The following is a 23,552-nucleotide window of genomic DNA, read 5'->3' as shown; positions in this document are numbered from 1 at the left end:
AAGGTTTTGAATATCAAATAGGATTTTATATTTGACCCTGGAGGTGATAGGGAGCTATTGGAGTTATTGAGTTGGGAGTAATAGTTAGAACTGTACTTTAGGAATATCATTTTGATAGCTGAATGAAAGATGGACTGGAGTAGGAAGAGACTTGTGGAAGACATACCATCCTGCAGGCTTTGCTGTAGACCATGTGTGAGGTGTAGACCATGTGCCACCCTATACCAGGGTGGCAGTGGTGTCTGGAATGTAAAGGCCCTATGCAAAAGATGTTAGGCAGGTAAAAAAAGCCAAATCTTGACAACAGATTGCATATGGGAACGAGAGATAATGAGGAGTCAAGGGTGATACCTAAATTACAAGACTGAGCTACTGGAAAGATTACCCTCAAAAAAAAAATTACCCTCAAAAGTAATAGGCAAGTTAAGAAGGAGGAATTATTTGGGGAAAAGATAGGGTTCAGTTTGGGACATAATGGGTTTAAGATATGTGTGGGACTTCCAGTTCTAGATATCCAATATGCAGTTGGAGATGCAACTCTGGAGCTCACCAGTGAGGTTAGGACTAGATAAATAGATTTGAGAATCATCAGCATCAAGATGATAATTACATTCATGGAAGCTGATGAAATCACCAAGGGAAATAGTAGAGGAGAAGAAAAGAGGACCCAGGTCAGAGCCCTGTGGTGCACTCACAGGAAAGTTATAGTAACTGTATAGTATTTATGTAGTGTTTCAAAGTTTGCAAATATTTAAAAAAACCTTTTTTGCAAGTATTTTCTAATTTTATCTTTTCAACAGCCCTTCAAGGAGGGTGCTATTATATCATTTCAATCTTACAGATGAAGAAATGAATGAGGCAGATAGAAGTTAAATGGCTTGCCCAAGATCGCACAGCTAGTTCATGTCTAAGGCTAAATTTAAACTCAAGTCTTCCTGACTCCAGGTCCAGCCAGCTGTATATTCACTATGCTTTCCTGACTACTTGTTGTAAGGGAAATAGAGGTGGTTGGTCTGTATTGCAAGCTGTTGTCTTCACCTAGCCAAATAGTACATCTTACTTTCCTCCGATTAAACATTGTTCTTTTGTCTTAATGGGAAAGCCCATTTAGGTTTTGGAGTATTGTGTAAAAGAGTAATTTAACATCAAGGCCCTGTCACATAGTTATATTTTTGTCTTGGGCAATGATTTTGCCTCCATCTCCTCATTCATGAAATGGGAATAATAAATGGTTTGTTAGGATTACTGAAGAGTTAGTGCAAGTGCAAACTAAGCACTCACTTAAATACTGGGAATGGATTTTATGTTCTTCACTTTTACTTTTCCAGCAAATATGTTTACTTTTTCCCTGGGACACTGACTACATTTTCTTGGGCTTCTTTTTTATTCACAACTCACATTTAGGTTCTAGAACAACTGAAAATGCAAAAGGATTTATGGGCATTTCTCAAGATACAATCTTGTAACAAGCATAAAAATCAACTGTTTCCATTTTATCTTGAACTCATTATTAGGAATGCATATCCATCCTGAACTTGCTTTTCTCTGAAATGTATAGTTCAAATGCAAGGTCTCTTTAATATTCTCTACCTTTTGCTTGCTGTGTATCCTCAGTGTGCATAGCCCACCTCCCTCTTCTGGCAGCCATTATAGACTAGAAGGGCTGGTCAAAGGGAACACAGACCTGCTTACTACACCCTGGAGCACCAGAATCTTAGAGCCCTCCCTTGATGCTTGAATAAGGTAATTTTGAGGCAGATGAAAGAAAGAATTACTTTATACAGTAGGTAGTAAGCATATGGGATTCCTTCCCCTGAAAGGTTAGACAGGCTGAAAATATAAATAGGTTCAAAATGTGTTTAGCTGAACTAGTGGGTGATTGATCCAAAAGCAGCTATAGCAGGAAGCTGCTGGCATGCCTGGGCTTTTTAGAGTGATATCAAGAAAAACAACTGTGGAATTATCTCATAAAACATCCCTGTGCTACTATCAGATTAAATGGGTGGATAGAGCATTAACCTGTCCTCTTTTCTAAAAGAGACATTCTAAACTCTGTGATTTGCTCAGGGAACCTTTGCACTATATAAATGTGGGGTGGGGATCTTTATGATTGTGGTAGTGATGGTGATGGTGATAATAGTAGCAGTAGTGTTATGATCTGTGTTAAATTTTTGGTTGTTTTATCCTCTTTTTCTAGGTTACTTTAGGAAAGGTGCTGAAAGTCATTGTGGTCATGAGGAGCCTCTTCATTGACCGAACAATTGTGAAAGGATATAACGAAAATGTATACACAGAAGACGGAAAGGTAGGATGTTGTACATTGTTTGTGAGGATGGTTTTTATACAATTGCACACATATTTTTAATTTTGTCTAGTCCATAAAAATGTATCCCCAATTGAAATTTTCAACAGTCAATGCCTTTTTTTTTAAAATATATGACTTAACATTTTATACTCTCAGCTTGGGTTTTTCATCCTCAAGCTTCTGCTTTTCCTTAAACCCTTTGCCCCTAGTTGAATTTCTAATTTATCACCTTAGACCCTAGTTGCCTCATTAAACATGTCTTCTGAGGAAACAGATTTTTCCCCCAGCCTGACTGTACAATCCATGGTTCAGCCTTTTACATTTACCAGAATCATAAGGAAATTGGGGGTTAGTTTTAAGCACAACTTGAAGATCTTTCTTCTCTAAAATTTCCAAGTAACCTGAGGATGTTACATATCTATAATAATAGCACACATTGAACAGCTACTATTGAAGAAAGAGAACTTCTTTCTTTGAATGGATTAGGTATGAAAAGTTCACCTACCTTGAACCCTAGTTTCTTTTGACTGAGTCTACTCTATAGCTCAGTGGAATGCATCACAAGATAAGTTTTTTCTTTCTTTTTTTTTTTCCAGAATGAAATAGCCTCCCCTCCCCACCCCCACCCCTCTTTGAGACTCTAGCCCAACTCGTGCTGGTCACTTTCAAACACTAGCCTCCTTTCTCTCAAGAATTTTAGAGCTTCTTCCTCTTATAATGATTCCTATTAAAGTAAAAAGTTCATTAGAGCCAGCTAAGCATTCAGCACCCAAAGGCCATGTTATAATGAGGAGAAAATATTTTTCAAAAAGAAGTGATAACTATAGCTTAATGAGATAATAAGGAAAAAGACTTGTACAAGAATATTCATAGCTGCGCTCTTTGTGGTGGCAAAAAATTGGAAAATGAGGGGATGCCCATCAATTGGGGAATGGCTGAACAAATTGTGGTATATGTTGGTGATGGAATACTATTGTGCTCAAAGGAATAATAAAGTGGAGGAATTCCATGGGAACTGGAACAACCTCCAGGAAGTGATGCAGAGTGAAAGGAGCAGAACCAGGAAAACATTGTACACAGAAACTGATATACTGTGATACAGTCGAATGTAATGGACTTCTCCATTAGTAGCAATTCAGTGACCCTGAACAACTTGGAGGATTCTATGAGAAAAACCACTACCCACATTCAGAGGAAACACTGTGGGAGTAAAAACACCGAAGAAAAACAACTGCTTGAATACATGGGTCGTAGGGATATGGTTGGGGATGTAGACTCTAAATGAAAATCCTAGTGCAATGTAAAGATTAAAATTTAGGGGAGATGGGGAGACTGAGGCAGGTAGAAATTAGTTTCTCTCTGCAAGGAGTATTATATTTTTTTAGAGGTTTATTAAAGGCTAAAGATTAAAGAATATACAAGTAAGAAACATGTGCCTAGGCCAGAGGCCTAGACAAAATAACCTCACATCACGCAAGAGACGAGCCTGCTCCAAAACGGCAGTCCAAAAAGCGCCAAGCCACCCTCCAAAGCCTTTGAATCAACTTAAATATCTTCTCGATCTCGGCCCAGGTGAGATTACAAGGCATTCTGGGGAAGTGGAGCAAAGGCTCATGGGGATTGTAGTCCTGTATTCGAGTCTATTTTTTACATTCCCCCCTTTGATCGTTTGCAAAAAATTAATTTTTTTCCAAAGGATCATGAAAACATAATCAATTTAAAGATTACAATAATTGAGGATAAGAGAAAGAAAAGAATAAAACCAATAATTACTGGACGCATTGACAGAAAGCCAGTTAGGGAGCAGTCCCCTTTGGCATGAAAGTATGCATGCAAATAAATGTTCATTAACCACACCCAAAGTTCATTTTGTGCAGTTCGTGGTTTGGAGGCTTCTTCATGATGGCTTCTCCAACAGTTCAGTTTCTGAATTCAGGGAAGTAGCATCTTCTTTACCTAAAATTCTTCTCAAAAGGAATTTAAACTTTGCAATTTAAATAATGATATTTTTTTACATTCCCCCCGTTAAGAGGGTGATATAAAAAAAAAAGGGATCACTTAGGGATGCATGGCTGAGGTATGAGGTATATGAATCAATTGGCAAGAGATATTAAAAAGACATCAGAAAAATCAAAAGGAAAGAAAAATTTCTGGATGAAAATATAGACTATCAAAGTCTTATGTGTAATAATTCCAAGTAGAAGAAAAATAAATCTATAACAAGTCCTTCAATCAGGGCCCAATCAAAATGATCTAAGTAATGATGCATTTACCCAGTCAGTGCCAGGACTACAGAAAGGTACCACACTATGAGAGGCAGAAAAGGGGACCAGGTTATAGGAGCCAAGGTTTCAGGGATACTCGTCTGTGAGTATCTTCAGGGTGAGTGTGGATACAAGGAAAGCCTATGTCTTAACACATGTTAAACATAGTAACCTCGAGTCTTCACACTAGGTTCAAGACCTTTGTATTGGCCTAGAAGTGCATCAATCCATCCTAGATTGGCCTTTCTTTGGCCCTATGAAATGGCTCTTGTGTGTATCTCTTGTCCTGGAATCAGACAGAATCATTAAGCAAAGTCCCATAATTTATTTAAATAATTAGTGGCATCATTTTATCATCACAAGCCTTTTAGGGCATGTATTAGCAAATGTATCTTAAACTTAAAAATCAAAAGGTTAAAGAAAATCTTAATGCTGGTGACATGTGCTTCAAATATAAAAAGGAGAGAAAAAATAATAAAAAAACTGAAAAAGTATATTGCACATGCAAGAAAAATATAATAATAAAAGAGCTTTAAAAATTCAAAAATGTAGCTTATAACCATTGACACTCTGTGTCAGTTAAGAAAATATAAAATACAAGGCTTTCTCACCAAAAAATGAGATCCATTTCCTCTTTGTATCTGGCCATGATCACTGTGAGTAGAAGGCAAATGAATTGAACAAGGTTAACAATTTTTCATCTTTAAAAATACAGTAGTACAAATATGTAGATATCACAATCCCCAAAATTCTCAATAGCCCAATTAATTACAACAGCAAACAAAAACACTTTCATATTTCACATAAGTTGCTGTATGACATTTTTAAAACCTGTGAATTGATGGACATTTGTCACAATTTTTACAAACAGCAATCTTTCAACCTTGGTAATAAACATTTTTTTTTAAACAAAGTAAAACTCATCTAGGGTTAAGAACATAATCAAGAAATCTAGATATCATTCTGGTGCAAGTAAAGTAGTGAGCTGAAGAGTATAAATAAAGGGGTGCTCCTTTTGGAGGCTTTTTAAGGGTACAAATGCCCTGAAATTAACTGCCCAACTTCCATTCACATGTGGGAAGGTTGGGGTTTATAAAATACATTTCACTTCAGCTACTAGAATGGGCCTTACCTCGTGGTAGGGGCAGGCAAAATAACCAGATTGTTAAAAAAAAAATCCAACAATCATATTTTAAAAAACCCTTAAAATCAAATCATTTGAGGTATTTAGCACATTAAAATTCCAAAGGTTGTTAATACAATTATAACCAGTTCTGAAGTCCATCTATCCTCAGCAAAATAGAAAAAAGCTGTTTTTTCATATATGGGCTTATTCACAATAATATTTGTTCAACACAGTTATAGGTGAAAACAACAGAATTTTAAAACTCAGTACATTCAAAATAAATTCAATCAACCTTCAGTTCAAGCAGAATAATATTGAATCCAGTTATATATGAACTTAAAATCACAAAGTTAAACCTTAAACAGAAAATGCAATAGAATACAGAGATTTTTATAAACCATTGGAGTTTGAAATGCCTTAGAATATAGCCTTTAGTCTCTTCAAAGTTCCTTGGGTTTTGTTTGTTTGTTTGTTTGTTTTTAATTATCCATTTAAATGTCTATTGTCCGAAGGTAGAGTAGTAAAGGCTAGGCTATGGGGTTCAAGGGATCCGTCCAGGGCCCCATAGCTGGGAAGCATCAGAGGCCAGATTTTAAGTAGAGACCTCTCGTCTCTGGGCCTGGCTTCCAGTTCGCTGGGCCACCCATTTTCAAATTCAAAGTTGAATCTTTGGGCTGAGTCTGCTCCCAGACAGGCAGGTAAAATCAATGAAATTGCCAGAAGAGTCAAAAATCCTTTTAAACAGCCCATTGCTTTTTAGGTTTCCGTTTGAAAAGTCTGTTTCTTCTCTCTAGTCTTTTCTCTCTTTCCCCTCTCTGATACCCCTGTGGCCAATACCCCCAGCCACATGGAGGCTTAGCCTAAGGGAAAATTGCCCGTTCTCCTTTCCCTCTCTTCTCTCCCCTCCACCCACGTGGCCAATACTGTTACCAGCTGGTCGCAATGAGTCCTGAGCGATCTGCTCCAAGGATCTGGGTGATGAGCCGGCTGGGGTCACGCTTGTGGGTCTGGGGCGCAGAAATAGGCAGGCAGCGGCTGGTGAGAGGCCAGGAGCAGGAGTGGCTGCGGGCGTGGGCAAGGCCAGGACCAGGTACCAGGTGAGGACGATCAGGGCTGCAGGTTGCAGGCAGGAAGTGGCGGGGCAGGTCCGGAGCCTGTAGCAGCTTTGCGAGGGTAGAAAACCTTGGCCAGAGAGATATGGCTCAAAAAAAAATTTTTTTTTTTCTAGGTACTAGATATTAAAACTGAATTTAAGATCAGAAAAGAAATCAGAAGACTGAAAGTTCTTTTTTCCATTAGGTCGCCAACTGTAAAGATTAAAATTTATGGAATATGGGGAGACTGAGGCAGGTAGAAATTAGTTTCTCTCTGCAAGGAGTATTATATTTTTTAGAGGTTTATTAAAGGCTAAAGATTAAAGAATATACAAGTAAGAAACATGTGCCTAGGCCAGAGGCCTAGACAAAATAACCTCACATCACGCAAGAGACGAGCCTGCTCCAAAACGGCAGTCCAAAAAGCGCCAAGCCACCCTCCAAAGCCTTTGAATCAACTTAAATATCTTCTCGATCTCGGCCCAGGTGAGATTACAAGGCATTCTGGGGAAGTGGAGCAAAGGCTCATGGGGATTGTAGTCCTGTATTCGAGTCTATTTTTTACAGCAAACAACAACATGGAAATAGGTTCTGATCAAGGTCCCAAGTAATACCCAATAAAATTGCGAGTCGGCTGCGGGAACGATGGGTGGAGGGGAGGGAGGGAAATAAAAGTGATTATTGTAACAAAAAAGAAAATAAATTATTTTTTAAAAAAAATAAATAAGTTTAACAAATTACAGAAGGAAAGTGCACAAGATTGGGAATTAGAGAGGAGTGATTATAAAATGTTAGTGCCAGAAAAAGACTTTAGAGATTATTTTGCACCATCCCCAAGTTTATGCACTTCATAGAAATTTTAGGTAAATCAAGCAGGTTCATTTTTTCATTTGCCTTTAAATCAAAGGTTATCTGTCAGAGACTCTGAGACCTATGAAATAGGGGATTTATGGCAAGAAAGTGACTAAAATGGCCATAATTTTTGCCTGATAGTCACACTGCTGGATATGTGCCCCCAAAGTCATCAAAGAATGGACTTACATATACACTAACCTGTTGAGAATAGCCCTTTTTTAGTTGCAAAGAAATATAAATATAATAAATGCCTTTCTTTCATTTGAGAAAAGGCTAAATAAAATGTGGTACCTGAATGTAATGGTGACAGTGTTATGGTGCCATAAGAAATGATGAACATGAAGAATACAGAGATGCACAGACAGATTTAGACTTACTGATAACCAATGTGGCAGAACCAGGAAAACAATATACACATTGTGTATAGTAGTGACTATACCATGATGTAAATGAAGAAAAAATCAGCAGCAACTATGACAACAAATCAAATGTTATATAATTTGATGGTCAACCTTGACACTAAAGAAGACAGAAGAAAATGCTACTTCCTTCATTCTTTGTAGAAGTGGGTGCTGTCCTGACAGACTTGGTCAGTGTATTAGATTACTTTTGCTGAATTGCTTTTTTGCTCTTTCCTTCTTTTCTTTTTTAAGGGATGGTTTCTTATTTTCCTCCATTTTTTTCACTCTTTTGATTTTGTTTTATAGTGTCCTGCTGCCTTGTGAAGTTGCTTGCTTCTAAATGTTGTATTCTGGTTTTTAAAGACCTGGCTTTCATCCCTGGCTTTTTGGTCATCCTTCTCCTTCTGATCTTTCATCTCCTTTGCCTCATTTCCAAGCGGATTAATTTTGGCTTTCAAGACACTGTTTTCTGTTTCCAGATGAATTAACTTGCTTTTTTTAAGTTATTTTCCCAGTTGTTTTCAACCTCTCTTAATTGTGTTTTGAATTGTATTTTGAGTTCTTCCAAAGCCTGTATCCAATTCACTGGAGTTTCTTTTTTTTGTTGTTTGCTGTTCCTTCATCCTTCTCTGTTCCATTTGCTCTTTGTTCTTTGCCTGGATAGAAGCTGTTGATTGTCATTTCTTTTTTCTTTTTCTGTTGTTTGCTTACTTTCTGTAGTTGCCTGCGCTTTTGCTCTTCTCATTTTGTGTTGGATCTCTGGTTTGGGGCTTTTCTGTCAGCCTTCACCCTTGGAGCTTAGTCAGCAAATCTTTCAGTGCAGACTGTGGGGGAGGGGTGTTGGGGTTTGAGCTTCCTGGCCCTCTAAAGGCTTTAATGGAATTAAGCCCAGCCGAGTTGCAGAGCTGGATGTGCCCTGAGGCCAAAATGGGGGGGGGGCGCTTAATATGGAGTGTCAGTGCTGCTGCAACTAGGCTGCCTGCTCTGCGCTTCTTCTCCAACTGCTTCTCTACCGCCTGTGTTCGACACTCTGAGCCTGGCACAGTTTTGCCTGCAAAGTACTCCCTCCAGACCAGCAGCCTTGCCCGCCCAGAGATTCCAGCTACTGCTGAAGGCTCAGTGCTCTAGGTCGGGGAGGGGTCCTGGGACCTTCCTTCCTCCTTTCTTTTGGTGAGCATACCTTTTAAGTTGAGTTCAGCAGGAGAGTTCCTTGGCTCTGTCCTGTTGTTAGGTGTGATTTTCAGTCCCCTAGGAGCATTAAGTTTGTAATTGGTAAGGAAGGGTTTTCAGAGGTCTGAACTTTTTCTGCCTCTTTGCCGCCATCTTAACTCTGCCTCCAAAGGGATGGTTTCTTGAGAAAGAGAAAGAAAAAGAATAGATTTGAAAATGACTAACGTGTAAAAACCAGATGTTAATTTAATAAATTATTTTTTTTTAATCTCTGGAAGAACTGGAGAATAGCTATCTATTTCTACATTGTGAGACCTGAGTTCTGCTATACTAAAAATCATGAATGTGGTACTAAACCTGGCTTCTATCTTCTTTTTACATAAATCAATGTCAAATACATCTTTAGGCCTAAATGATAACCAGGACTTAGGCCTAGAAATAGAAAAACAGACAGACCTGAATTAGTACATTATTTTAAAGTTGCATTAGCCAACTGTGACAGAGAGCTTTCAAGTGACCAGTCTGCCCAAGATCTAATTGTAGCTGACTTGTTTAGTTTCTTCTTTTTCCAGGCACTTTATGGAGTCACCAGGTTTAAGCTATGGATAAAAATAAAATTCAAGCAGACATTATTAATGGCCTATTTTGGGATTTCATGCGCGCGCGCGCGCGCACACACACACACACACACACACACACACACATATATAATTATATATATGTATACATTCAAGTGGATTCATGTACTGAAGGATCTGGCACATTCTACATGATAAGGCAACATTTTGAAGATGCAGCTTGGAGTAGAAGGTATAAGCTGGGGGGTAAATGGGACAAATTGTTGCTTACATAATCAATTTGCTGTTTAAAAATATGCAAGTTTGCTTTTGACTGACTACTTAGGTGCTATTTCAATAGTTGCCATTGGTGCAAAACCTAACAGTAACACAGAATCATAGAGTTGGAAGGAACCCCAAAGAACATCTAGTCTAACCTTTGGCTAAACAGGAATTTTCTCTCTAATGTGACATGGTCATCCAGTTTCCAATTAAAAACCTCCAATGATGAGGAGCTCCTATGTCTAGAAATAGCCCATTGCACTTTGAATAGTTCTGACTTTTGGGAAATGTTTTTTTGTATGCATCTGAAATTTTGTCTTTCTGCAATTTCTCCCCTGTGATTCCCTGCAGGGCCAAGCAGAACAAGTCTCATCGTTCTTCCACACTGCAACCCCATACGTACTGGGGGGAAAATATTCGCAATCTGAAAACCTTTCCTTCCCCAAATATTCCCTTTTTTACGCTTAACATCACTGTTCTCTTCAACTAATCTTGACCTGTTATAGTATCCGAATTTTCCTCTCCCTCTCCCCATCCTGGTCACCATCTTATATATTAAATGGCACCAAAGGAACTAGCTAAGGATATTTGCCTTATGTATACAGTAGGGATGCTGAACTCTTATTTTTTTTGCTACAATTGAGTTTATTCCTAATCTGTCACATCCATCACTTGCTAATACATTTTAATTAGCTCTTTTGTTATCGTAATGACTAGGCACCATCCCTCTTTTCTAAATTTAACTTATACATTTCTCATAAGAATCCTAGCATACAGTAGCCACCAGAGCTATCACTTGACAAAAATAATCATAAGAGTGAGTCTCTTGCTTTTTCCATTGAGCCCGTTTTTGATAAGCAAGCATAAGTAGCCTAATTCTAATCATCAAAACAAAATTGCATTAAGATTTTTGGTGATGTGCTGACCCACTACTTTTCTGTAATCATAGGAACAAGAAGAGCCATGACGTGGCATATTTAATGCTGGGTATTTAAACTGAATATCTGGCCAGAGTCCTAATTTTGTAGCAGTTAGATATAAAACTAAAGAAACATAAGTGTCTCTGTTGAATTTATCTTATATGGGGATTTGGGTTATGTTAATGCTATAGCTTCATTAATTACCCCATATCAATAAAAAAAAGGCAACTTTTAGCCTTCTAGTGTAAGAGAGGAAAAGATATGGTAGTATCAAAGGAAACCTTCAAAGACTGCTAGAACTGTCTCTAGGGTAATTTCTGATCCTTGCATTCTTTCCACTTCAAAGTTGGATGTGTGTGTGTTTGGGTCGAGGGAGAGGGGGAGGGCTTGAATCTGATTTCTCTAATAAGTGTTGGCACTGGCCCTGTTTGATATTAGATGCAGGGAACATTTTGATTTGTTATCGCCTTTGAAATCATTCTGATGACCTTCAGAAAATGGCCTTTTGTTACTTACAGTTGGGGGATGGGTAGTTGAGGTAGGTGAATGGAAAGGAGGGATAAGAGGAGGGAAAAATTCCAGTTTAATTCACATTCAGAGGATGCCCTGAAATTGTGCTTTCAGCAGTGTTTTTTTTTTTAAGTTACAAATGTGTGTCTTGATTGAAAGTGAAAAGTTGAAGAATAATAGACCTGTAACAATGCATTCTTTAGTTCCATTACTGCCACCTTTTTTATTTTCCTGGGGGAGGGTGGGAAGGCATATAACATGCCTGAATATGAGTTTCTTATTTTGGAAACTTAAGTCATCGTATAGCTTTAAAAAAAAAAAATTGGCTACTATTGCTGATTTTGGCTCAGCGAGAAACCTGAGCTTTCATCACCTGTTGATTTTTTAAATATACCAAATATAAGCTTTGAAAGTTGAAATCTCCTTAGGCAGTAATAAGTTTCTATTAAAGACCATACTTGTGACTGTTGACTGGTGGCATCTGTTTTATGTGTTTTTTCCTAATTTTTAATGCAAATGAAACTTTTCTTTGGAAAGTTCCCCAAATTTTCAGTAATATTGTATGTGCAACTTATATACACAAATGCCATGTAGTTATTATATTATTTATATGTATTATATAAAGAGCAGTGGATCCAAGGACTTGAATGTGGATCCCAGATCTGTATCTTAAAATTTTTGTGATTTTAAGTAATTTAAACTCTTGGGTCTCTGTTTCTTCATCTTTAAGATGAAGGTGTTAAACTAGATGATCTTGAAGGTTCTTTCTAGCCCTAAGTGTTGTGACTTACAGTGAAATAGAGATTCCCCCAAAGTATGCCCTTCAAATGAGGAAACAGTGAATGAATGAACTAAATGGAAAAAAGTAATGACTTGAAAAGTATTATTCAGTTCTTACTCATGTGTCAGGTACTCTTCTAAGTGATGATATACTTCTAAGTATACAAATAGAAATTGAGGGAGATAATACACATAAGACAGTGCCACTGCAGAGTGTGAATTTTAGATTTACTCCACCCTGCTTAGTCTTTAGAATTTTAGTAAACAGGAATGTATACACCCCAACTTGAAGTATTAAGTGTGAGGGAAGAAGGTCTATGACCTGTGTGTGCTAGCAAGTTACAAATCAGAAACAACTGACTGAACCCCTGGGCTGTCCAAAAGCCAATTTTAAGCCATCGTTGGTACATGTGAGACACAGGAAGTGATTGTCCAAAAGCCAATTTTAAGCCACCATTGGTACATGTGAGACACAGGAAATGATGTGAAGAACTGCCTTTATGATTCTTGTCACTTCCTATGAGAGGGATTTGGTGGTAGAAATTGACTTGGAGGAGCTGAAGTGTGAGACTTCAGACTGCTTCCCTTAGAAGATCACATGGTGAGTGATAAGACTGACTCCCATTTCCTTGGCAAAAGCCAAAATGGAGGCAACATTCTCTAGGAAGACCCATTTCTTGGGACTCCCTTTCCTTGACTTTTCTGGACCAACAGCCTGTGGAAAGGCCCATCTCTTGGGAATCCCATTTCCTTGGCTTAGGCCTCTGAACTCCTACTGGGTTCAAACCAGGCCAGGGCAGCTATCCTTCCCTTTTCCCTCTTTCTCTCTCATTCTTAATTTCTTCCTTCTATTGTAAATAAGCCACCATAAAATTCCATTCTGACTTGAGTATTTCATTGGGATTTAGAATTTAAATCCCTGAATAAAATATATTCAGTCTCAACCATAAAATTCATCCTTAACAAGAGCAAATAGAGGTCTTGAAAGTTTTAAGGGATGCTTCTATAATATGGACAGCAAGTTCATGGGTCCTTAGAATACTCAGTGGCATCTGAGTTTCTGAAATTGCACTGCATCAAGATTTCTTTCCTTTAAAAGAACATGCCTATTGAAAGAATATATTGGGGACAGCTGGGTAGTTCAGTGGATTGAGAGCCAGGCCTAGAGACTAGAGGTCCTAGGTTCAAATGTGGCCTCAGATATGTCCTAACTGTGTGACTGTGGACAAGTCACATAACCCCCTTTGCCTAGTTCTTACCACTCTTCTGACTTGAAACCAATACATGGTACTGGTTTTAAGATGGAAAGTAAGGGTTTAAAAAAAAGAAAAAGAAAGAAAGAATATCTTTTTTAGTTTCCCCTGGATAGCAGTGATCTCCCACGTGAAAAGAAAGGTTCTTTTGGGCTTTGATTTACACAGTGAGAACAAATTTTTTTAAAAAGTAATTGATGATCTTCAGAATTAGTTTTCAGTTTGAGAAATAGCCCTGTGCATAATGCTAAAGTGTCATTATGCTATGTAGTACTGTGTATAATTCCAGTACCAAGAGTTCAGATTACAGATTTAGTTTTCAATGACTGTAAGATTGGGCATTCCATTTTTTAAGTCTTCCTAATACTCCTGACTTGTCTGCTAAGGAGCACTTCACTTTCTTTTCCTTAGATCTTCTGGTTCAGAATGTTCTCATTCAGTAAACCAAAAACTTGCAGCCTCTAACATCAGACAATGTTTATTCATGAATGTTGGAACCAGTAAAAAAAATCAGTCGCCATACCCTTGCAATTGAGAGGCTCAAGCTAGTAAATAATTCTGTGGTACCAACACAGTATCTCTGAAATGAATTTTCAGAAATCTTCCTGGTTGTGAAGAGAGGAAGGACCTTGACTCTAGCACTCTCATTTACATGTCTATCTTTGCAAAATCCAATGAATACCTGCTATATATTTGTTTCAACAAAGGGAAACCTATTGTCATGGGATCTTGTTTTACCCAATATGCATCAAGTAAATAGACCATATTATTTTAAATCTTTCTGTTCTAAAGGGTTTGGACATTTCCTTTAATTATTGAATTGTATATTTATACTTCTGTTGGGGAACTGTGGCCTACCATTTAAATGTCTATCTATGGTTTATTTTGAAAGTTCTCACTTAAGCTGAAAAGACTACCTTTGAATTATGTCTAATAAATTTCTTTCTAGTGGATATTATTTTAATTAAATCAAATTTCTAGGTTCTTAGAAGTACAAGTTAATACTTTTCTTCATATTAAAAATGGAATTTTTTGTGCTTGTCTATATTCCCTTTTTTTCCTTGCCTACTTCTCCCTTATGTCTTAGTCCTTTGTGCATTCTGACAAGCAGGAAAGAGATAAGTAATAGAGAATTTTAGTGAGAAAAATCCATGAGGTAGAAATGGAAGAACTGTTAACTTTAGTTTCCTAAAAATGAATGTTTGTATTACTTTTTTTAAAAGGTAAGTTTTAAGATCTGGGTATCTCATTGTCTTCTTAGCAGTGATTTGATAGAACTAACAAAAAATCATTCTTACTCATCTGCAATTGCTTTATAATTTTTATTTGCTAGAGGTCTACCTGAATTCTGAAACATGGTTTCCATACAAGTGGCTTTTTACTTAAGTGGAATGAATAACATAAAGATAATATAGGGATTATGTTTTAGGCATGTTACCTGAAGATTCACTTTTAAGGAACATTAAGGTTCCCTTTTAAAGGAAATAAGCAAGTTGTCAAATATATTAATAGTGAAATTCTGGGGACCTGTTCGTTCCCTTGGAGGAGAGAGACCTGAGTTTTCCCCTGGGAAAATACCTAAGTATTTTGGTGCTTCTTTCATTCCCAACTAGCACATGTACCCTTCTCTTTACATAGTTACATTCCTTTAGGTACTTGAGGATCCTTAAGATGGCATTCCACCTGAGTCTCTTTAAAGTGAGTATACCATGTTCTGGAAACAAGTCAAACTTTTTCTCTATAACTTTCTCCATTTCTAGAGGAATAGCTAGATAAGTTAATAAACTATCCTACGGTAATTGTAAAAAATGGAAATTGGAATCCAGGACTCCAATCCCCAGGAGTCCTTGCTAGCTCCTAGAGTGCCCTCTAATCCCAGAGATTTCCACCTGGGCGAGCTCAAAAATTTCTGTTTAACCTGGCTGTAAAGGCTACTGGATCTCTTCCTACTTCCACTTCAGAGCACATGCGGCTCTCCACCTAGCAGGCAAGGTGTGAGTGGTCGTGAATAGGCTCTCTGGGCCTAGACACCTGCCTTTCTTACTTGTATTTTCCTAAATTCCTTATCTTAAATAAACCTCTAAAAATATAATACTTCTTGCAGAGAGAAACTAATTTCTACCTTGCCTTAGTTTCCCCTAAATATTAATCATAACAGTTGAATTTAATTGTTACATAATGTATGCCAATACCTTAGAATGCTTTGTTCTATTTTGCTCCATCCTCCCTTTCCCCTAATACAGTTGTATGTTATCAGAGACAGAGACTTCTGGTCACACAGTGCCTCAATCCAAAGGAATAATTTTCATGGGAAAAATTTCAATCTCTGGAGCAGATCAATGGAGGAGATGGTTTTTGGAGAGGCAGACCTATTGGCATGTTGTGAAATCATATCATAGCATTATCTATGTGCCCTGTCATCATGGAGGGTTAGCCGAGAAGACTTTCAGATTCATACTACTTAGAATTAATGCCCTAGCCTTAACCTCATTACCAGGACCCACCTTAGATCTCAAATTTCATTGGAGAGGGGAAAGGCAGAACATGGGAATAGGACTAATCATTCCATTTCCTGTTGGGAACCCTTGAAAAATAGGTAGTATGGGGAATTTTTCTGAACAGTCAGTTTCTTTTTAGGAATGCCATTTTTTCTGTACCTAGAAGAATATATTTCAGGAATATCTAGAATGGCAAAGTGGAATAATAGAGTATTTTTTATATCTGGAGCAATAAAATGTTTTCCTTCCTCAAAGCTCACTTTTCTCCATGAAAGTTATGATACTAATATAAAGAAGCATTATATTAAATTAGAGAATTTTTAGACTTTAAATGATTCTCAGAAATTATCTAGTCCAGACATTACAAATGTGAAATCTAAGGAGTATTTTGAGGAAGTTTCAAAAGGCTTATCTAAAAAACATTTTTTCTGCTTCATGTATTCTCAGTGGGTTTTCCCCAGTTGAATGCTTCTTGGCCTCACTTGTGCTCCAGAATCAATAGCTCAACTTCAAGGCAAAGCATCCATGGTTCCTATTTCCACCTTGACCACTGGTCAACCCCAAAAACAAGTTCCAAGAGGCTCATTGACCACTTGTTTCAATTTACTATAATCTTGAACTTACATTAAAGGAGATTTTTAGCACCCAAGGGACACATTGCTGCCTTCTTCTTTTAATCTGCAGCATCCATGAGCTACTTCCTAACACTATATTGTTGTAATTTTTCTGCCTTACTTAATTTGTCCCAAACTCTCAAACTTGAGACAGTGAGAGGGTATTTATTTGCCCTGAGAGCAAATGAAACCCAAAAACCTTTGGTTAAACTAGGTTAGAAAAGTACTTTGTGTGGCATCATGAACTAGTAGAAAAAGTACTGAATTGAGACTCAAGTCCTATAATAAATGACTTCCATTCTCCATTTAAGGTGGACACCCAGTCTAGCCATTTCTTCATTTCCTACCAAGCTATATGTCTCTGACTTTTCCATCATGCCTGGGAAACATCTTCATCATAGAAAATAATTTCAGCCCTGAAATTCATACATTGGACATACCCTTTGCTCCTGGAACCATCATGCCTCTTAGATAGGGTACATTCTTCCTACCCCCTTTTTAGCTTTCTTTTATGTATTGTCTTTCTTCTCAGAATGTAAGCTCCTCAGGGTCAGAAACTGTCTTTTTGTTTCTATGTATATTCCCAGCATTTAGTACAGTGCTTGGCACTGAAATATTTGTTGACTGACTGACTAATTGTTACCTCACTTTTCTCATATGGAAAATGAGAGGGTTGGATCCCCAAGTCTTTTCCACCTTGGAGGAAAAAAATGATTCTAATACCAAGATAAAGAATAGCTAACTTCTTTATTGTTCTTTTCAAAAAACAAAGCTTAAATCTTAATTATGAGTAAAAGGGGTAATTCTGAGGTTTGTTGATTCCAGAGGTAAATGGATCTTTAAAGATATCTAGTCTGGGGGCAGCTGTGTGGCTCAGTGGATTGAGAGTCAGGCCTAGAGATGGGAGGTCCTAAGGTTCAAATCGGGCCTCAGACACTTCTCAGCTGTGTGACCCTGGGCAAATCACTTGACCCCCATTGCCTAGCCCTTACCAGGGTTTAAAAAAATAAAATAAAATAAAAATAAAGATGCCTGGTCTCACTACTTCATTGTACAGATGGGAAAGGCCCAGAAAGTGGCTCACCTAACATGTCACAGCAATTTAATAATGGCCAGTAAAGCCTAGAATTCAAGTTCCTTGCATTCCTGTTGAGTGCTTTTTTCCATTGCATAAAATTGCCTCACCCTCTATTTAAATCATCATTTGGATTTCTGGTTTTTCAAGTCAAATGATAGGCACGATGATTATAGCATCTAAAGATACAGTTGATAGTAATCATTTTTAATTTTCTTTTTCAGCTTGACATATGGTCAAAGTCCAACTATCAGGTGTTCCAAAAGGTAAGTTTTGCTTTTTGTTTCTTGCTTAAGAATTTTGAGAGACTTTGAAGGCTTTGCTATTTGAATTTAGGTGTTTAATAAGTGCCTTAGTAATAATAATAACTGGCATTCATATGACTCTTACTGTGTGTCAGGTACTATGTTAAGTGCTTAAAAATGATCTCATTTGATCCTCACAACATCCCTGAGAGGTAGGTGCTACCAATATCCCTGCTTTACAGTTGGGGAAACTGAGACAGGAAATGGTAAAGTGATTTGCCCAGGGTCACACAGGTAATAAATATCTGAGGTCAATCTGAGGTCAAATTTGAACTTGTATCTTCCTGACTTCAAACCCAGTGCTCTGTGCACATATCTGACACTCAAAATAGTATTTTTTTCAATACACATTTATTACATGCCTTCTGAGTATAAAGATCACTCCAAAACAGCCAGTGATGGATCTCCTTAATTACCGGATACAGTGACCTTTTCTTAGTCATCATTCTTCTTGCCCTTTTGGTAACATTGAACACTGCTAACCACCCTCTCTTTCTGGATATTCTTTTCCATTTGGGTTTTTTAGTTTTCTCTTTCAGTTTTCCTGACTGGCTGCTTCTTTTCTATATCATTATAAATGTTCTACCCCCTGCCAATGTACCTCCTGGCTCTGCCTAAGCCACCCTTTACTTCTCTATATCCTCTGCAAGTTCTTCAGCTCCCTTCAGTTCAAATTATACTCTCAATGCAGGTCACCTATTATATGCATAGCACTCTACTAGGTACTAAGTCGTTGGTTAGCAGGTATTTATTAAGCACTGGCTTTGTGCCAAGATCTGTTTTAGCCAGTGGGTGTTCTAGTATGGAGAATAGAACAAACCCTACTCCCAGTGAGCTTCCATTCCATTGGGGAGGGAGTGGGGTACCGTATTACAAGTACATATAAAATGGGTATAAAGTTAGTAAATACAAACAAATAAACACACACACACACACACACACACACAGAAACATTCTCAAAGAGTAGTTAAATAGAAGGTAGGTTTGGAGGGATCCCATTAGCTGTTGGGGAGAATCAAGGAAGTCCTCAAATTAAAGATGTTGCCTATGGGGATCTTAGAGGAAAAGAGAGACTCCCTGGGGAGTTCATTCCAACTGTGGGGGATAGCCAGTCCAAAGGGATAGAGGTAGACATAATAGTATTATGTGTGAACAACCAAAAGAAGAAAGGTTCAGTTGGATTGCAGAGTGTTGCAATTGGTGTAAATGTCCAGTGACCCTGGGAAAATAGTTGTAGACTTCTGAATCACGGGAGCAAATAAATGGAGAACTAAGCATTTTGTCTCATGCCCTGGACCTCTCAGATGAATCCAAAACTAATCCAAAATTATGCATCAAAAATGAATTAATGTTGGCTATCCCCATAGTCTAGAATCCAAAAGAATGTTAAAAATAATGAACTGGTGCTCATTGATCCTGCATTCATTCAGAACCTCTCTTCCTCCCCACCCCCACTCTACTTCCCATGTTATTGGCAGCAAGGCACACTTGCAGAACCAAAGACCTACCACAAAATCCCACTCCTCAGCCCCCCCCCCCCTTTCTGGGACTGAAAAGACCCTGGCTCCAGGCTGTGGAAGTTTGTTTCTTGATAGAAGGAACAAAAGCCTGCTAGGGACCTCAACAGCCAAGTAACCTACCTATCATTCAGCAGATTTCCCTGTAATAGCAATGCTAAACAACTCCAAAAACTGTTGGTGCTGGCCCAGAGAACCAAGGAACAGAGAGATGTGAGGTAGGACACTCTTGCCGGGGAAAGAGGATGAACTGTGCAGTACTCCATGAAGCCTGAAGGAGAGTACTCAGCAGCCTTTGGGGACCAGTTCTATTCACCCAGAAAACACTTAAGGCAGAGAAAATTGTGAATTGTCCAACATGGGAGAAGGCTAACACTCTATGAGACCCTAGCACACTAGGAAACTACCATTAGATGAAAGAGAGTCGGGAAGCAAAACAGTAATAAAATATAAGGGGGGGGGGGCTGAAATTATCAAAGATCTCAGAAAGAAGAAAACTCAGAGACCTTGAACATAAGCGATAAATCAACAGAGAAAAATATGGCCTCTAGGTCAAATGAGTTCAGTCATCTATGAATAAAAAATGCAAAACAAAGGAAAGATTTCCAAGCCTTGATGAGGAGGAACTTGTGGCATATGAAGAAAATGTGGGCCACAATACACAGTTCCTGAATGGTTCAAAAGAGAAATGAGAATTGTGAAAGCAGAATTTGCATAGCAAAAATAAAGGAAAGAATAGAAAAACCAGAATCTGCATTGGTAAAACTTGCCAAAGAAACAACAGTAGATTGGGAATGCAAATACATAGGAGTAAAGGACAATCTAGAAGCAGAAATGCAAAAAAAAAAAAAAATAATAATAATAATAACATTAAAATAAAATATGCTTGCTATTCAAGCAAAATGTTTATCTTAAAGATGAGATATTTAGAGATGATCTGAGGATCATAGGTCTCCCAAAAGAACATGACAGCATAAAAAACCCTAATATCCTAATGAAAGAAGTAATAGAAGAGAGCTGCCAAGAACTTCTGACTTTGTAAATGAAATGCCAATTGAAAGTATACACAAATCACCTCCAGAAAGAAGACCCAAGGCTGCAAACTCCAAGGCACATAGTAGTTAAATTTAATAATTGAATTTGCAAACAAGTTCTTCAAGTGATCAGGAGAAAGACCTTCAAATATGAAGGAAAAGAAATTTAAATAAAACAAGACTCTTCTGTACCCACTAGAAAACATAGGAAGGAATGGAATAATGTATTCCAAATAGCAGTAAAGCTCAGGCTGTGGCCTAGGGTGACCTATACTGCAAAACTGAGCTTAACTTTACAGAGGAAAAGATGGACATTGATTAATAAAAAGGCCCTTGAAACATTTTTAGAAAGAAAACTAGAACTGAAATGATTTGCTTCTCTGATTCTCCAAACAACAGATATGCAAGCACAGTAAATAAAGGCAACAACCAAGGGCAGCAACAAAAGAGTAACAGCAAGGAGATCATCAGTAAGAAATTTCTTTCTAAATGTACACAAGGAGACAGGAGTGACAGCAGAAACTTAGTAGAGGCAACAGTGAAGAAACAGACAAGGGGAATTACGGACAGAATCTGGCAATACTGTAGAAATTATTTTGGGGGGTGGGTGGGGCTACTTTACAATATGGAAGAGGTGGAGAGTTGGGGGTGGAGATAGAGAAGAATGTGGTGTGACCAAAAAGTATGTTTTACATGATTTCTCATATGTATCATTGTTTGCCTTCTTAGTAGATAGAAGAAGGGATGGGATGGAGGAAAAGAATTTGGAACTCAAAATTTAAAAAGAAAAGAATGTCCAGAGTAAATATTTTTCTTTTTTAAAGGGAGGAGTCTACAGGAGAGTGGGTAGGGAGAAGGAAGGAAGGAAGGAAGGAAGGAAGGAAGGAAGGAAGGAAGGAAGGAAGGAAGGAAGGAAGGAAGGAAGGAAGGAAGGAAGGAAGGAAGGAAGGAGGAAGGAAATGAGGAGGGAAGGAAAGAGTCCCTACTTAAGAGCTATGAGGTGCTTCCATTGCTGAATGGTTCTATAGATGAAGACGAATGGTCTGTAAAGGGAGATAAGGATGCCTGGGTATGACCTGTTGGATTTGGTGCTTGAAAAGTCTACTTATTTTTCATCAGGATGGGGGATGAAAACCTTTAGGGGCAGCTGGCATCTGGAGAGTGGAAGAACATGGACCCAGGGAGGATATTTTGAGACATACTGTAGACCCCCAAAAAGCAGAAAGGTAAAAGATCAGCAGTGAGAAACATAATCAGGAATGTGAGAGGGACAATGTTCTCTCTCACTCCTGCTAGCATTGCTCTGGGAGCAAGGTTCAGTGGGAAAGAAAGGAATCCATGAGCTAAGCTCTACAAGACAGTGGCAGAAATTTCCTCAACAGGAAGACCAAGAATGGATACCTTGGACGCTTTGAGAGAATAAAGTATAGATAAGGCCAGATAGTTAATAGTAGTCATGAATCAGAGAATGAAGGGAATGAGAGTGAAAGAAATCCTTTTTGGAAAGAGAGACAAAAAAATTAAAAATTTAAAACTAATAGATGGGACTAGTTGAAGAGGAAGAAGGGTTTTACTTGCTGAGAGGAAAAGAGAAGGGAAGAATTATATAACTGTGTAAAAGTAAAAGAGAAAAAGGAACTAATAAACAAAACTCCAAAGGGAAAGGATAACAAACAAGAGGAGAGCCAAGGTAAGTAGAAGAGAGCCAGTAGGAGCAGGACCACTTTAAAAGAATTAAGGTAAAGTAACTAAATGAACAAAGTATTGTGTTTACAGCCAAAGTGGGGTGGGGATCACACCTTTTTATAAAAAACCAACATTAGAGACAGATGGAGGAAAATATAAACCCGACTTTCATAACTTTAAATGTGAATGGATTAAACAATTCAATAAAATGAAAAAAATAGTGACAATTAGCTAAGAAGCGAAACCCTACAGTCTGCTGTTTACAAGAAATACGTTTTAAAAACAAAGACATACAAAGTAAAACTGAGAGGATAAAGACATTTACTATGTATCCAGTGAATCCAAAAACACAGGAGATGCAATCATGCTATCTGACAAAGCAAAAACAAGCCTTCAAAAAATAAAAAGGGACTAAAAAGGAAACTAAGTGATGCTGAAAGTATTCAGATTGTATAGGGCTTTAAAAGGTAAACAGTGGAGTTTATATTTTAGCCTAGAGGCAAAAAGAAGCCACTGGAGTTGGCCAGGAAAAGGAGTTACATGATAAGATCTGCACTTAAGGAAAATTACTTTGGCATCAGTGTGTAGGATTCATTGTACTGGTGAGAGGTAGTAATCTAGGCCAGTGATATTCAATTCAAATAGAAATAGGGGCCACTAAACTATACATAAGGATACCTGAAGGCCACATATTGACTAAATTTTTTAATGTAATATTATCTGCTTTTATTGTATTTGTATTTAACTTGTTAAATATCTCCATATTATATTTTAATCTGCTTCAAGCCATACTTGGAAGAGTTGTGGGCCATGTGTAGCCTGTGGGCCATGGTATGAGAGATCATGAGGGCCTGAATTAAGATGGTTTCTGAGTAGAGAGAAGTCATTGGGTATGAGAGAACTTATAAAGGTAGAAATGACAAGATTTGGCAACTGATTGGATAAACAGAGTAAAAGGAAGTAAAGAATCTAGGATAATTCTAAGATATGAAAGGATATTAAGCACATAATAGACATTATATTACTTGGTGAGTTCATTAATTTCCCTGGATTATATTATCATCTCTATGCAGATGGCTCCCAACTCTACTTATCCAGTCCTAAGCTCTCTCCTGAGCTGCATTCTCACCCCACCAGCAGTCTATTGAACATTTCCAGCTGGATATTCTATACTTATCTCAACTCAACATATCTAAACAACATTATCTTTCCTCCAAAAAACCAAGCTATCTTCCTAACTTCCTATTTCTTTTGGAGGTCCTACTATCCTTCATATCACCCAGATTTATAACTGTAAAGTCATCTA

The 23,552-nt window shown here is 37.8% G+C and overlaps 1 protein-coding gene across 1 annotated transcript in view; it reads left to right on the top strand.

Moving 5' to 3' along the window:
• Positions 1 to 23,552, top strand: part of MED27 (mediator complex subunit 27) — a 276,923-nt gene that overhangs the window by 229,482 nt on the left and 23,889 nt on the right. Inside the window, exons 5-6 of the mRNA XM_003339627.4 lie at positions 2,198 to 2,305; positions 17,929 to 17,970. Coding sequence (XP_003339675.2) covers positions 2,198 to 2,305; positions 17,929 to 17,970 — 150 coding nt within the window. The remainder of the gene's footprint in view (positions 1 to 2,197; positions 2,306 to 17,928; positions 17,971 to 23,552) is intronic.

This window comes from Monodelphis domestica, chromosome 1 (genome assembly GCF_027887165.1).
Source record: "Monodelphis domestica isolate mMonDom1 chromosome 1, mMonDom1.pri, whole genome shotgun sequence".
Taxonomy (NCBI): domain Eukaryota; kingdom Metazoa; phylum Chordata; class Mammalia; order Didelphimorphia; family Didelphidae; genus Monodelphis; species Monodelphis domestica.
This window is presented reverse-complemented; position numbering and strand designations above follow the sequence as displayed.